Source organism: Vipera berus, assembly GCF_964194415.1.
Source record: "Vipera berus genome assembly, chromosome: 4".
Taxonomy (NCBI): Eukaryota; Metazoa; Chordata; class Lepidosauria; order Squamata; family Viperidae; genus Vipera; species Vipera berus.
Window position 1 is genome coordinate 19,694,459 of NC_138206.1, and position 14,686 is coordinate 19,709,144.

General features: G+C 38.8%; 1 protein-coding gene across 1 annotated transcript in view; it reads left to right on the forward strand.

Annotated features, from left to right (window-relative positions):
• DDX10 (DEAD-box helicase 10) overlaps positions 1-14,686 on the forward strand; it is a 151,200-nt gene that overhangs the window by 43,808 nt on the left and 92,706 nt on the right. The window contains exon 13 of the mRNA XM_081326918.1: positions 1,221-1,629. Within this exon, the coding sequence (XP_081183044.1) occupies positions 1,221-1,629 (409 nt within the window). The remainder of the gene's footprint in view (positions 1-1,220; positions 1,630-14,686) is intronic.

Consider the following 14,686-nt stretch of genomic DNA (forward strand, 5'->3'; position numbering starts at 1 on the left):
AAGTCTTACAAAATAACACCATGCAAGACAGATTTTGATGAACTTTAATGGGTAGCCTTTAATATCGTGTTTCCCCAAAAGTAAGACCCGGTCTTATATTATTTTTGCCTCCAAAAGAGGCATTAGGTCTTATTTTCAGGTGGTGTCTTATATTTTTCATGATGCATGCCCCATCCACCATGAACCCGCATGTCTGCTGGCCCTCTTCTGCTGCGGCTGCTCGCAGCAGGAGGCCATGCGGCACATTGCGCTGCTGCTGCCATAACAATGCAAGGCAGGTGGGGGAGGGGGTGGAGCTGCCCCATGTGCCCCTCACCCACTTCTTTCAGGTCCTCCCCCCCCCAGCCGGGCCATTCCTTGCTCCCTTTCACTCCCCTCCTGAGCTGCACTGCCATGCTACCCTATGGAGGATGTGTAGGGTAGGCCTGGTCTCCCTCCGCTGTTTTGGAGCCGTGGGGAGTGATGGCAAAAGACTCCACTGCCGCTGTGTGCCTCTGGAAGGACTTTCTTCATGCTCTGCCCCACAGATCACAGATCGGTGGCAGCCGCCTCTTTCTCCTCCGTCAACTCTCTCATGGCTCATGTCATGGCTGGGTGGCACAAACCTCCCCCACCGCCTCCCTCCGCCAGCCCTCCATCCCTTTTCCGTTCTCGAAATGGCAATCCCATTTCCTGTCGCTTCTCCTGAAAGCAAAAAATTTCAGCACTAACCTGCTTTCCACCTCTGGCACATTTCTCTCCTGCTGAAATGGAGTTTGTGAGACTAAAAAAAGTTCAGTCAGAAATTCCAACTTCTCATGGGGCTGGTGATCTGTGGGTGGAGGGAGACCAGGTCCACCCTGCCCATCCTCCGTAGGGTAGCCTGGCAGTCCGGCTCAGGAGGGGAGTGAAAGGGAGCAAGAAATGGCCTGGCTGGGGGGATGGGCTGAAGGAAGTGGGTGTGGGGTGGGTGGGGCAGCTCCACCTCCTCCCCCACCTGCCTTGCGTTGTTGTGGCAGCGGCATAATGTGCCACGCAGCTTCCTGCCCCATTATGGCAGCCAGGTGGGATGGAGTGGGCAGAGTTCTAATTAGGGCTTATTTTTGGAGTAGGGCTTATACCAGGCCCACCCCCCAAAAAATCAGGGTAGGTCTTTTTTGGGGGGTGGGGTTTATTTTCGGGGAAACACGGTAGTAGAGCAGAGATCCTGTTATGATACTTGATACTTTTCTACTTTGTAGCTCTCTTGGACTTGCAGTGGCCCCTCGTGTCAGATTTCTCCAGAAAGTCCAGAAGAAAATGCATACAGTGGAGCCTGAGAAAGAGGGAACTGAGCAGGCTGAGGACACACAGTTTTCTTTAAGTGATGAGGACTTGGAGAAATGCAGGAGAATTTTCTCTAGAACAGGCATGTTGGGACAAAAGGAGACAAAAGGCCTCTCTGGGAAAAGCAGTCCTGATGAAGAAGGATTGCAGAGTCCGTCTGAGCTAGAAGAACTTGCAAAAGTCCATGAATCAAAACTTGAAAGCCTAAATTTTTTCGAAGCTGAAGATGATGATGATGATGACGACAACGATGCCTCTAAGGATGTGTTGATTGTAAAACGGCGAAATGTATTTGGCTTAGAATCAGAAGAGAAAGCACCATTGGTAAGGATTTTTTTTTTAAATCTTAAGAGCCAGCCTTCTTCTTCTGGAAGGGGGTTATTATTGCCTGGCTTTCTGAATATACATAGTTGACTATTGCATTACACAAAATACCAGATTATTAAGTCTGTGCCTTGATCTAACAGAGCTTTTCCATTGCTCATATATGAATTTGGGATAGTTGGTTGTAATAATCAGTTTATTTCTATGAAGCTCTTACTGGTTTAGACTGAATACAGGTAGTGCTCGACTTACGATCATAATTGGGATGAAGATTTTTGTTGCCAAGTGAGGCAGTTCTTAAGTGAGATGTGCCTGATTTTACAAACCTTTTGTTCAAGTTGTTAACGAATCTTAGCAGTTAAGTGCATCACTTGGTTGTTAAACAAAGTCAACTCCCTCCCATTGACTTTTCTTGTCAAGCCAGCTAGGAAGGTCGCAGATGGTGATTACATGAACCCAGGACACTGTAAACATAGTAAATGCATGCTGGTTGCCAAATGCCCCAATTTGGATTATATGACTGACGAGATACTGTGATGGTCATGTGAGGATTTGTCACAAGTGACTTTTTTTTCAGTGCTATCACTTTGAACAGTCGCTAGACAAATCACTATAAGCCGAAGACTACCTGTAGAGTCTGTTTTTTTAATTGGCTTATATTTAAATCGCACAGATTGAGTTACTTTGTGTGCATTAATGCAATCTTTCCCAATTTGTCACTCTCCAGATGCGTCACTATTGTTCACACAACATATAGGAGAATTATGTGATTTGCTCTCAGTGTAATTGGAGCCTATAAGATTGGGAAACTTATTATTTTCTCTTGTTGCCGACTAACAGTTTAATGCTTTGATTGTGTGAACTTCCCAATAATTCTTATACACTAATGTTAGGGTTACATCATAGAATTTATTTTTATAAGACTTTCAGAAATATTAGTAATTTGAACATGTATAATTCAATAATTTGGATGTTAAACTCTTTATTATTCCTTTGTACATCTAATTAACATTAGATTATGGATTAGTTAAAATAGAATAATTAGTTTTTCCCTTTATTGCCTTACAAAACAAAAGGAAATGTAGAACTACTCCATTACAGAATATTATGACAAGGGCCTGGAAAAAGCCCTGACATTTCTTGGAGAAGTACATTAATTTATTATATGTCAACATAGTTCAATCAAAACCTTCTAATTTTAGACTTAATACACACATTGGCCCACTCACACTTTCATCAGCAAATATATTTTCTAATGTTGACAACTCATTTAATAAGTTGCCATGGTGAGAACAAGTTGCTTAATTAATTTTGTGGGTTTTAAAAGTGCAGTGTATTTTAAATAATCTGCGTGAGTTGACCTTGAAAGGAACACTATTTAAATACTAGCTACTCATAATTTGCTGAAAAGAGTTTTCAGCTGATTTTAAATCCAGACCTTCAGGATAGTAACTCAATTTGCTTTTAAAACATGCAGAGCTATCTTCATATGGCTTTTATGTTTGCCAGCTAAAGGACAGTGCTGAGAGTTGTGGAAAAGTGTATACCACAATGCTTTGATTGTGACCAAGTGTGTCACTGGAGGAAGTTAACAATTGGAAATGAATGTCCAGTCATAATTATATCAAGGAACATATCTCGAATGACAAGATCTATCCATGTACAGTATACGCTTCATGATTTTTCTCTTCATAGTTAAACCCACTTTCTTGGAGGAGCAGATGGCCACTGTGGCTAGGGGAGCCTTTGCACTGGTTCATCTTGTGCACTAATTGTACCCTTTCTTCACTGGGAGAGCTTACTCACCATCTCCCTCACACCTTAGTTATGTTTTGACTAAGTTATTGTAACAAGTTTTACGTGGTGCCTGCGTTTGAAAACTACCCGAAAGTTACAACAAGATCAGCATGTATCAGTGATGCATATAGTTCTAAGCACTTTGCATTTTGCCCATGTTACACCGCGGCTGTGAGAACTGCACTGGCTTCCAGTTGCTTTCTGGATGCAATTCAAGGTGCTGGTTACTCCCTTTAAAGCCCTACATGCTACGAATCCTGGTTATTTGCAGGACTGCATCTCCCTGAGTATCTGTGCCAGTCCCACCCGCTCAGCTGGCTCAGGAATTCTGGGAGTTGAAGTCCACGAGTCATAAAAGAGCCAAGGTTGCCTACCCCTGGTTTAGCTAATTGCAAGACTCATTTGATTGGGAAGATTTTTCTAAAATGGATACAAATCTTAGTAGCCTTTGGTTGTCATTTTTGTTACTGTTTCTTCAGTTTGGAAATGGTTAGTATCTTGTTTCTAAGACAAACCTGGTCTGTTAAAATGTGGCAGAAGCATGTTTGAAATTGGTATATATTGTTGGGACAATTTCATGTTCTCTTCAGTTCCAAACTGTCTCCCTTGCCACCCTCCTACAAGCTCATCCTGATTTTTCTGGTAATAATTACTCATTAGCAATTGGCAGTTATTTTTGATTTTGAAAAAAAATATTCCTAATAATTGCTTAGTATCATCCCCACATGTAAAAATGAGTGGATATCTTGGCTATTTCGCTGATAGATTGCAATGATTAACTGACTTGATTTTTCTCTAATAAGGTAAATGTGATGACTTAAATAGTCCTTCCAAACCTATCACAATACTGAGTTTGTAAAAGTTACATACCAAAATCTCAGCAGTCTTTTGTATTTCTCTAAAATCTTATTTATCCTTTTTTCTTTTTATATTTTCCTTTTTTTTAAATTACAGAACACTAAAAGATTTTGATTTTGGCCTTTGAGGGGAGTAAAATAAAGCCTAAGTATCAGGAGGAACAGATTTGGGTTCATTGGTTCTTCTCATGGTGGTTTTATAATATATATATATGAGATTGTCAATAGATAATTATGCACGATGTCATTGAAAATGAGATGATAAAAATAACAGTTGTTCAGCTGGATACATTTGATGCTTATAACTTATTAATTATTATTCAAGGGTTGCTAAGGCACTTCTACTCTTCCTCTTATAAAATTTCTACAGGGATATGGAAATTATTTAGTTTTGCAGCTGGGTGGTTTATTATTTGAATAGTTGAAAGTATAATTCTGCCATTTTTCCCACTGAACTGAGACACATATTGTTAGTGACTTATGTTTTCCCCCCAGTTAAAATGGAGTAGCTTATATCCACAGAATTGGAACAGACTATTAATACAAATTATATCTTGAGAAGCTTAAAATACAAATAATAATGAATTTAGAATCCAGTGCTGGCTAAAAAAGACTTGGCAGATACAAGAATATGGATTGGTCAGCTATCCAGTTCCTGGGTCTCTTGGAACTTATTTCAAACGTTTACTAGCCACATATCAAAAGGGAGAAAAGTCCAAAATAGATATCCCATGTTCTATTTCCAAATCCTTGAGAGACATGACTGGAAGTTTTAATAACATTGATGAGTATGGGACTTTCATATTTGAACTAATATCCAACCATAAAGTCATAGTGGCAATTGTATGTAAGTGATAAAAAAAATATTGTGATCTCATTCCTTCTGTATCACAAAATGTTTGGGAATGTGGAAGAAGGAGCTGAAGTATTGTGACCTAAAGTTCAGAGGTTTTAGTGTTTTTTTAGTAAGATAATTAATCAAGTGAATAATTTATATTCCTCATGATTTCTTTCTGGGGAGATGGGAAAACTTTAGTCCTAGGCTTCTTTTTGTATTCTATCACAATAGTGAAGAGCGTTTCATCTAAGAATTTCTATTTTGGTTCAGCTGTCAAAAATGGAAGATAATACGTTGACACCAGTGTAATAATTTGTGTTTTTCCTCATTAGAGATGGGCATATTAAGGTTTTTAATTGAATTCAGATTTGAATTACTTCTCATGCCATTTTGAAAAATGATACAAAAGTATGAGCAATTTTACTTTAGCAATATGTAAAGACAAGTGTTTACATTGTGAAAATTAGATGAATAATAGCTAATAAATTAATTTTGGAAACATATAAAGGTTTCTATTTTTATAGTTCAGCCTGATGCTATATTAGTGAAATGCTTTTAATATTCAGTCTCTTGTAAGGCCATTACTTCCACAATATGTCTACATTGTTAGTATGTATAACTGGAATTTAAGTCCCCTAATATAGGCTGAGGGTTAGTTATCTTTATTGAAGGCATTAATATTATTCAGATTTGCTTGTACAGCTAAAAATATAACCCCGGAGGACACCTAGATAGAATTTACAGTAGATTGCAAGGAAGTTAATTTGTAAGCACTTTGAAAAATATGTTAATTATCATAAACCAGCATGGATTTGTTGAGACCAAGTCTTGCCAAACTAACCTTAACTCATGTTTTGATTGGATAATTTTCTCAATAGATTGTGGGAAAGCCATAGACACAACATTTCACAAAGTACTGATGATTAGCAAGCTAATTAAATGTAGGCTAAGTGACTTAATTATTAAGTAGATACATAGCTGGCTTGAAAATCATGACCCTAAAATGCTCATTGGTTATTCCTTATCAAATTGGACAGAGATATATCAAATGGGGTAGACAGAAATCAGTCCTAGATGTTTACTCTTCAGTATTTTAATTAATGACTTGAGTGAAGAAATGGAGCTAAGACTTACTGAATTCATAGATATAAAATTTGATAACTAGTTAATACCTTAGAAAGCAGAAATGAAATTCAAAATAACCTTGATAGGTTAAGAGAAATAGGCTGAAAGAAAAACAATAAAATTTAACAGGGACATTTAAAGTTCTTTACTTCAGAAAATAAATAAATGAACAAGTATAGGATGGAAATACTTGGCTTTGTAATGCCATTTGTGAAAAAATTGGAATAATAAATTGAATATGAACCAGCAATATGATGATACTGGGGGGGGAAACGTATATGCAATGTTAGGCTGCATCAAAAAACTATATTTTCCAAATCATTTACAAATAAAACAATTATTCTACTTTTTCTGCTTTGCTCAAAATCTGCTTGGAAATGCCAGAACCAATGTAAGTTATTATTACAATCTGTATCCCTTAAAAGATAGGCTAATAAATGCTTCAATCAGAACTCTTCTTGAGTACTGCATCCAGTCCCACATCCCATACTTTAATCGAGTTCAGAGAACAGCAGTTAGAATTAAAAGACGACTAAAAAAACCAGGACCTTTGATAAGAAATTGATGGAGCTGAGAATATTTATAGTTGAAAAATGTTGAGTTGCATAATTGAGAGGGGAGCTGTTGGGCAGACGTCTTGGTTGCTCTGTGGAGAGAGTATGTGAAAAGACCGCAGATTGAACTATTTCTAGGAAGCCTCAGTCTATTCATTGTTCCCAGAGAACTTCTTGATTTTCTTAAGTATTCTGTAGCTAAAACATTAAGAAAGAACACCGCAAGCTCCAATGGAGGAAAACAGAATGATCCTGACCAAGCATGAATAAGAACCCTCTAGTCCAGACATGTCAAATTTGCGACGTCACGTGACGTCGCGTAACGTATCGGGACGATTTTGCCATTGCCAGCAATGGGGTGGGCGCGGCTTCTGCATGATGCATCTGGCCCACGGGCCAGCAGTTTGACACCCCTGCTCTAGTCTATACAATACTATTTATTATTCTGTTTTCTTTTTTTCATTGTGAGGCTGCCTAGAATAATTCTCCATAACTAGGCAAGTAATTCTGCCAGAATTGGGCAGCCTAGAAATTTAATGAATGAATGGATTCAGATGCTTGAAAGCTTTTTGTGTAGAACTTCAAGACCCATTTCCTCTTGTTCCAGAGTACAGAACATGGAATTACACTGTAGATATAAATTACAAAAAGATACATTCTGACTGAATGTTATAAAAATATTCAGTAAGAGCAATAACGATGGAACCCAGTGGGTTTTCTCTTCATTGGATTTGTCCAAGGGAAACTACTCAGCCATCTGTCTGATATACTTGAATTTGAATTTCAACACCTAAGCAATTGGACTTGATGGCCTAAATGATCCTTCATGAAATAGAATTTTATGTTTCTAATATATATGGCACCTTTTTTCAACAGAATTTGTGGAAGTAAAAAATGTTCAGTCAGACCTTCCAACTTCTTGCGGGGAAAAAAAAGATCTCACAAGGAGTTGGAAGGTCTGACTGAACATTTACTCCCACAAACTCTGTTTCCCTGCAGCAGAAGAGAAACACACCAGAACTGGAAAGCAGGTTAGCAAAGAAATGCTTTTGGGAAGAGGGAGGAGCTGCGCCGGGAGGAGAAGTGGCAGGAAATGGGGCTGCCATTTCCAGAAGGGAGAGAGGGGAGATGTGGGGCAATGCAGGGTAGCAAGCAAGTGCTGTTCTCTGCTCTGCATCCCTGTGCAGAGCTGCTGTGTTTTCTGTTCTCTGTCAGACAGGCGACAAAGGACTGGTGGAGGGAGACGGGGGTGGCTTGTGCCGCCCGGTCACGGTGCAAGCCATGGGACAGTTGGCAGAGGACAAGGAGGCGGCAACTGCGCCTGGGCATGTGATCTGCAAGGCGAAGCTTAAAGAAAACCCCTCCAGCGGTGCACACCGGGAGTGGAGCCGTTCATTGTCACTCCCCCCTGGCTCCGAAATGGCAGAGGGGGATCGGGCCCATCCCATCCACCTTAGCATGGCAGTCTGGCTCGGGAGGTGAGTGAAGGGTTGAAAGGTTGCTGATCAAGGAGTGGCCTGTATACTATATATACACATAGCACCCAAACCACAACACACCAACAGCCCACCACTCAAAAACTAACCCTACCATACACAAAAGGGGTGTTGGAAATGAGAGCCAGAATTCTCCAACCCTTAGGAATAGCAATAGCCCACAGCCACACTCCACCAGGAATAATCCAGAACCAAAGAGAAGATACAGAAGGATGAAAGAAACAGTGTAATCTACAAAATCAACTGTAATGATTGCAACCAGTTCTACATGGGATAAACATCACGTCAATTAAAAATCTGGTTCCATGAACACCAGCTGGCAGTCAAACGCCATGATCCCAAATCCTTAATCTCTACCCAAACTGACACCAAACAACACCAGAGTGATTGGAGCAACACTAAAATCATCAGCCACACTACCACCCACCACGCTCATGAGTTCATTGAAGCCTGGCACTCTACAAGCAATTCCATCAACAGACACATTGACCTACAACCACCCTACGAACCCCTCAGAATCCAAATCAGCTACACAACCAGCCAGAGGCAGCACCAACCCTCAACCAACCCATGCAAGCCCCCTCCTCCCCCCACCAGCAGTTCACCTCCCAATGACCCTGACCCAATGTAACCTCCACATCACAAGGCCCAGCACAAGCCTCTCACTGATGACTCACACTTGACCCATCACAAGACCCTCACTTGACACAGCCACACATGGAGCCCTTATAAATAGAAGAAAACTAACACTGACATCCCCTAAACTCCGCTGAAGATGTTACCTAGCCTGGTAACGAAGCGTTTGGAAACCAACCCTCAAGCTCGGAGAACAAACCTTCATCCTCATCCTACACCCGAGCTACAGATATTCACCACTATTGCAAATGCTATAAATAGTAACAGTAATGCAAAAATCTCTAGCCTTTGCATTATGTCTTAAGTGGGGCAAGATGGAATGTGTAGAGTAATATGTCACAGGAATACATAGGAAATAATTTAGAAGAACACTAATTGAAATGTTAAGTGGGAAAAAACCCAACCAGGGCAGGGTTAAGATTAGCATAAAACATAAATACTCAATGAAAAACAGTGATACTGACAAGGAAAGGGGAAAAAAAGGTAGAGTTGATGTATTTTATGGAAGAAATGAATTATTAGCTCATGTGTTGGTCATGCAGTCTGATAAAAATAATTTTAAAATTTTACAAAATAGAAAGAAACCTAATTCAGCAGTCAGCTTTTAAACTTCAGATAGTAAATCATCAGTAATTGCTGAGAATTTTTGCTAGAATGTACAGCTGTTTAATTATTTCAGAAATTTCAGAAAATCTTGTTTCAAGCCCTATATGCGTTCTGATTCTAAAATAACTGTTCTGATATTATTAGAAGCGTTCCAGTGCTTTTCTGGCTATTCCAGAAGTTCAAACTAGATTGAATTAATATCAGGGCTATTTCTAGTTCAAAAAAATTCAGGAATAATGGAAATATCATTTGACATGTTTTTAGTAAGATCAGAATAAACCATTTCAATTATTTTTCAAGAATTTTATTGACTCATAATATAAAATACAATGAAAATAAAGATACTAGGAAAATGGGAAAGGGAAGTTGTAAAGGGGGAAAGAAAAAAAAAGCATTGACTTCCAGCTTTTTTCAATACAGTAAAGTACAAGATAGAATCACAGTCTGAACTTTTTACTTTAGCAAAACAAGTACAAACCATCAACAAAATAGATTAATCAGAAGAAACTCACAATCAAGAGTTCATTTCTGCCTGTCTCAAGCACAAAGTCCAGAAATGGTTTCCAAGTAGAGACAAAACTGGATATATTCTTTTCATTAATTAAAACAATCACTTTTGCTATCTCTGCTAGCTTCATCACTTTTTCCATCCATTATGTTGTGGGGATTGATGTATCTTTCCATTTCTGTCCATATAGAATTCTTGCTGAAGTCAACATAAACATTAACAAAGTTCTTTTTTTTCAACAAGGATCTTTTTTCCAATTCATTGTTCAATAATCCTAAAAGAAAAACTTCAGCTTTCAATTTTATATTGGTTTCAAGAATCTTCTGAATTATAACATGAATCTGGACCCAGTATTTCTTTGCTTTACCACAAGTCCAATTTTTTTTTTTGCAAATCCAGACCCATAACATTTTTGTCTAAATTTTTCCTTAAGTTGTAACTATGTGAATCAGTGGTAAACATGTCCTTCTAATTTCATTTTTTTTCACATGAGAGTAGTTTCACCTTGCTTAAAAAATATTATTGAACCATAAGTCTACCAGTCTGGCTGAATAACCCATTTCAGACTTGCTTGTTCTGTCTATATACCTACTCGGTAAAAAAAATATGGTTGTTAGTTAATTGAAATAATTAGTTAGGTATTTTTTACCTCTGATAAAGTTTAAAAAATTATATTTTAACTTCTTCAAAATGTTTTCTCAAGCTGTGTAGGAACATTTAGTTCCTACAATAGAACAGCAGTTCTTTTGAGAATATTATTTGCAAGCTAAAGGCAGAATATGTACAAAAATAGGGAGAGAAATAAGATTGAACTCTGGTTAAAATTATTACAGGACTAAGCTTTTTTGACAAGGGAAGTTGGAGAATGCTGTGAAATGATACTTTTTCTTAAATATAATAAGCCATTTATTGGTAGTAAAATATTATTGCTATATATTGAACTGAAAAATAAGCCTATCCAAATTGCCATGGTGAATTAGTCTAATACCTAGCGAGTTCAAAATTAATTTTCCACTTCCCAATTTTCCATTAAATTTAACCTCGACACAGAAGAAGAATAATTTCCCACTTTCGGCCGTATATTTTCTTTCAAAAAATTAAATAGAATGTTTCCAGCAGTTCTATAGAAGAATGGCAACGTAGTAAGGGTAAATATATTAAGGAATTAGGGTACGGAAGAGATTTTAAACATTCTGTTACCGTATGCAGTTGCCTAAATAATTCTGAAGTAGAGTGTTAATGGCCTAATAGTCAGACAGGAGAAATTAAAGATAGAAAACAGAATACTAGAGTTTGCTAAATGAGGATCAGAGAAAAGTAATTGATTCCTGATGATTTTTTGAATGTGTCTGAGGTTTTCTTGATGACAACATGGTAGTGACTTATCACTGTCGTTCTTCTGGTTATTTTTTCAACTTCCAGCTTAATCTAATATAAGGTATTAGGCATATAGAAATATAGTTCTGTAACTAATTTTGTTTTTATTGATATAAAATATCCTGATCTTCGCATCCTTAGCGATATTTATTTTCCTTCATCAGTTAGTATTAGCTCATTCTTACTGTTGGCTGTTTTCTTTAAGTGTCATGGTATAGTTGACAAATAGTTACTGCTTTATATAGCCCCTTTCACTGTTTCCAAATCCACATGGCCTCCATTTTCAGTTTTGTGTTTTTCCTTAAAAAGCATAAGCTGTAAAGGGGAGTTATCTCTAAAACAACATCTAATATAAAACTTAAGAACTTTGTAGAAATGTCTTTTTTTAGAAAAGCACTTAGAAAATACAGTTCAGGAATCAGAGCACAGATTGTTGACAGCATTTGGTAAGATTAAAAGGAGAGAGTAAAGTGCCATTGTTGGAGTTTATTATAGATGCCCTTAGGTAGGCAGATGAGTTTTTTCTGCATCAGATGACCAGTTTTTCCAAAGAGGCATGCAATGGTGATAATGGGGGATTTCAATTATCCTGACATTTGCTGGGAATCTAATTCTGCCAAGAGTCAGAAGTCCAGCAGATTCTTGTCGTTTCTTGCTGACAACTTCATTTGTCAGGAAGTAGAAGAAAGAAGATTGGGGAGGAATTGGTTGAAGATTGAAGAACTGAAGGTGATCATATTATCCTTGGGTTTATGATAGGGAAAGGAAGAGGATCTGAGAAAAGATAGAACTTCCTACGGTAGATTTTGATGAACCGAGAGGAAAGGGAGGACAGCTCCAGTGGCTTGGAATTCTGAAGGAGAGACGTATTCAGGAAGGATAGGAAAATCCTACAGCATGAGATATTAATTTCCTAAACCTTATTTATTATGCAGAACTCACTTCTCCTTTGTTGTTCAAATAAATGCTTTTGAGTTTACATTAGAAACACAATGAGATCACTGTTGTTTGTTGAAAGGAACTTAGTAATGAAACACATCATTAATCACTGAACTTGCCTTTTAGAAAAAGCATTGTCTCCCATCCTGATTCAGCCTGATCAGAAGAATCTAAAATGCATTCAGACCGTGTGATCTTTTCTTTAAACCTGATTTTTTCCCCCTTATGAACCACTCTCTTTGGTCTGGAAGTTGAGTCATGGTAACTAGACTTGTTTTCTTGTTGGTTTGAGATGTTGACTGCCCATCCAAGGAACTCTTCATTCTCGTCACTGGAGGTTTTTAAGAAGAGATTGGACAATCTTTTGTCTGAAATGCTATAAGGTCGCCTGATTGAGCAGGGGGTTGGACTAGAAGACATCCAAAGTCCCCCCCCCCCCAACTCTTATTCTGTTATGTTGTTATATTGGAGGATCAATTAGAAACAATCTTCATGAGAAGAAAAAAAGGGAGAAATCAAAAGAGGACAACATAGAGGGAGAACTCTCTTAAATGATGAAAAGAAAAAGAGGCATGTGTAGGAAATGAAAAGGGGGGGAACATAATCAAAGAATATGGGGGCATTTCCAGAAATTATAGAAGTTCTCTTAGGAAGGTGAAAGTTAAAAATGAGCTGGGGCTTGTAAAAGATACCAAAAACAACAACAAAAAACATTATTTGTATATGTTCAAAATAAAAGAAAAACCAAAAAGAGTGTAGGTCCATTGCAAGAAGAAAGTATAGGTAGTCCTGAACTTACAACCATAACTGGGCCCAGAATTTTGGTCATTGAGTGAAGCAGTTGTTAAGTAGAGATGTTATATGTCTGTTTTGCTCAATGACTGCAAGAGCAGCACTCCTGGTTGTGGTTGCTAAATAATCTTGCGGTTATTAAGTGGATGGAGTCCATGGTAAGGAATGCATGTGTGCCTCGCCCTTGGGGGAGAACCTTGACAGGTCTCAGCTGGCCACAGGGCTCACCAGTGTGTGGAAACCGGTGATGCAGAAGGCCTTGGCCAGCTACAGAGCTTAGCAGGATGCAGAAGCCTGCCTAGGCTTGGGAATCCCAGCCTCGCCTCCTGCCTCACAAGGCCCAGGAGGCCTTAGCTGGTTATAGGAGCCACCAGCACACTCAAATTGCCCCACTTACCTTTCTGATTTTTCTGCAGTTGCTGACAGGGGCACCCATTCTATGCAAAGGTTGGCCTTCCTATCGAGGCTGCCTCATATCATTCTGCAAGTGGAGGTCATTCTTGGAATAGGTTTAGGAGGCTCTTCATATCACAGGATTTAGAGAAGGAGCCTTTTGAATGATGGTGAGCATGGAGCCTGCTGTCATGGTGCTTCGAAAACTTCCTTTTCTTTTTAGCTTTTTGAACTTTTGGTCACGTGATTGTGATCCAGGTGCTTGGTGCCCAGCTCACAATTACGATATGACAATGATCCAAGGTCACGAGATCATGATTTCCGATATTCCCCGGCAACTTCCCACAAGTAAAGTCAGTGGGGAAGCCAGCAGGAGGTTGCAGGTTGCTGCTTCTGCTGCTTTCTTGCCTGCTTGTGCCCCATAGCACTTCTTGCAGAACCCCTGCAGCACCTCCGCATCAGCTCACCCTCCCTCTGTAGCACCTACCTGCTGGTAATTCTCACCTGCCAGCCTCCTGGCTTGGGACTCTTTGCCTCTTCTTGCTTAATAACTTATGTGGTTTTGGAGTTGCAATGGCAACCTGGAGTGAGAGATTGCTGTCACTAAGCAATGCAGTGACATGTTGTCACAAGTTTATGACTGCATTGCTTAATGATGGAAGTTCTGATCCCAATTGCCCTTGTAATCTAAGGACTACTTGTATTTATTTAAAATGGGCTGAGACTTCCTATATTAGTATATATTAGTGCTATATTAGTATTCATTTTTATATTGACCTTCACTGATCTAAGTTCACTTTGCTATACAGGTAATCCTCAACTTACAAGGTTGACTCAGCCTTCTCAAGGTTGACTCAGCCTTCCATCCTTCCGAGGTAGGTAAAATGAGGACCCAGATTGTTGGGGGCAATTAAGCTGACTTTGTAATAATGCCGCTTGGGTGTGTGTGTGAAAGCCCTAATAAGCAGGCATATACATAGAATGAAGGCTACTGCTAAGCTTGTAAGCCGCCCTGAGTCTTCGGAGAAGGGCGGGATATAAATGGAATTAAAATAAATAAATAAATAAATTTAGTGGCCGTTCAAAGTTATCACGGCACTGAAAAATGTGATTTATGGTCTTTTTTTTCCACAATTATG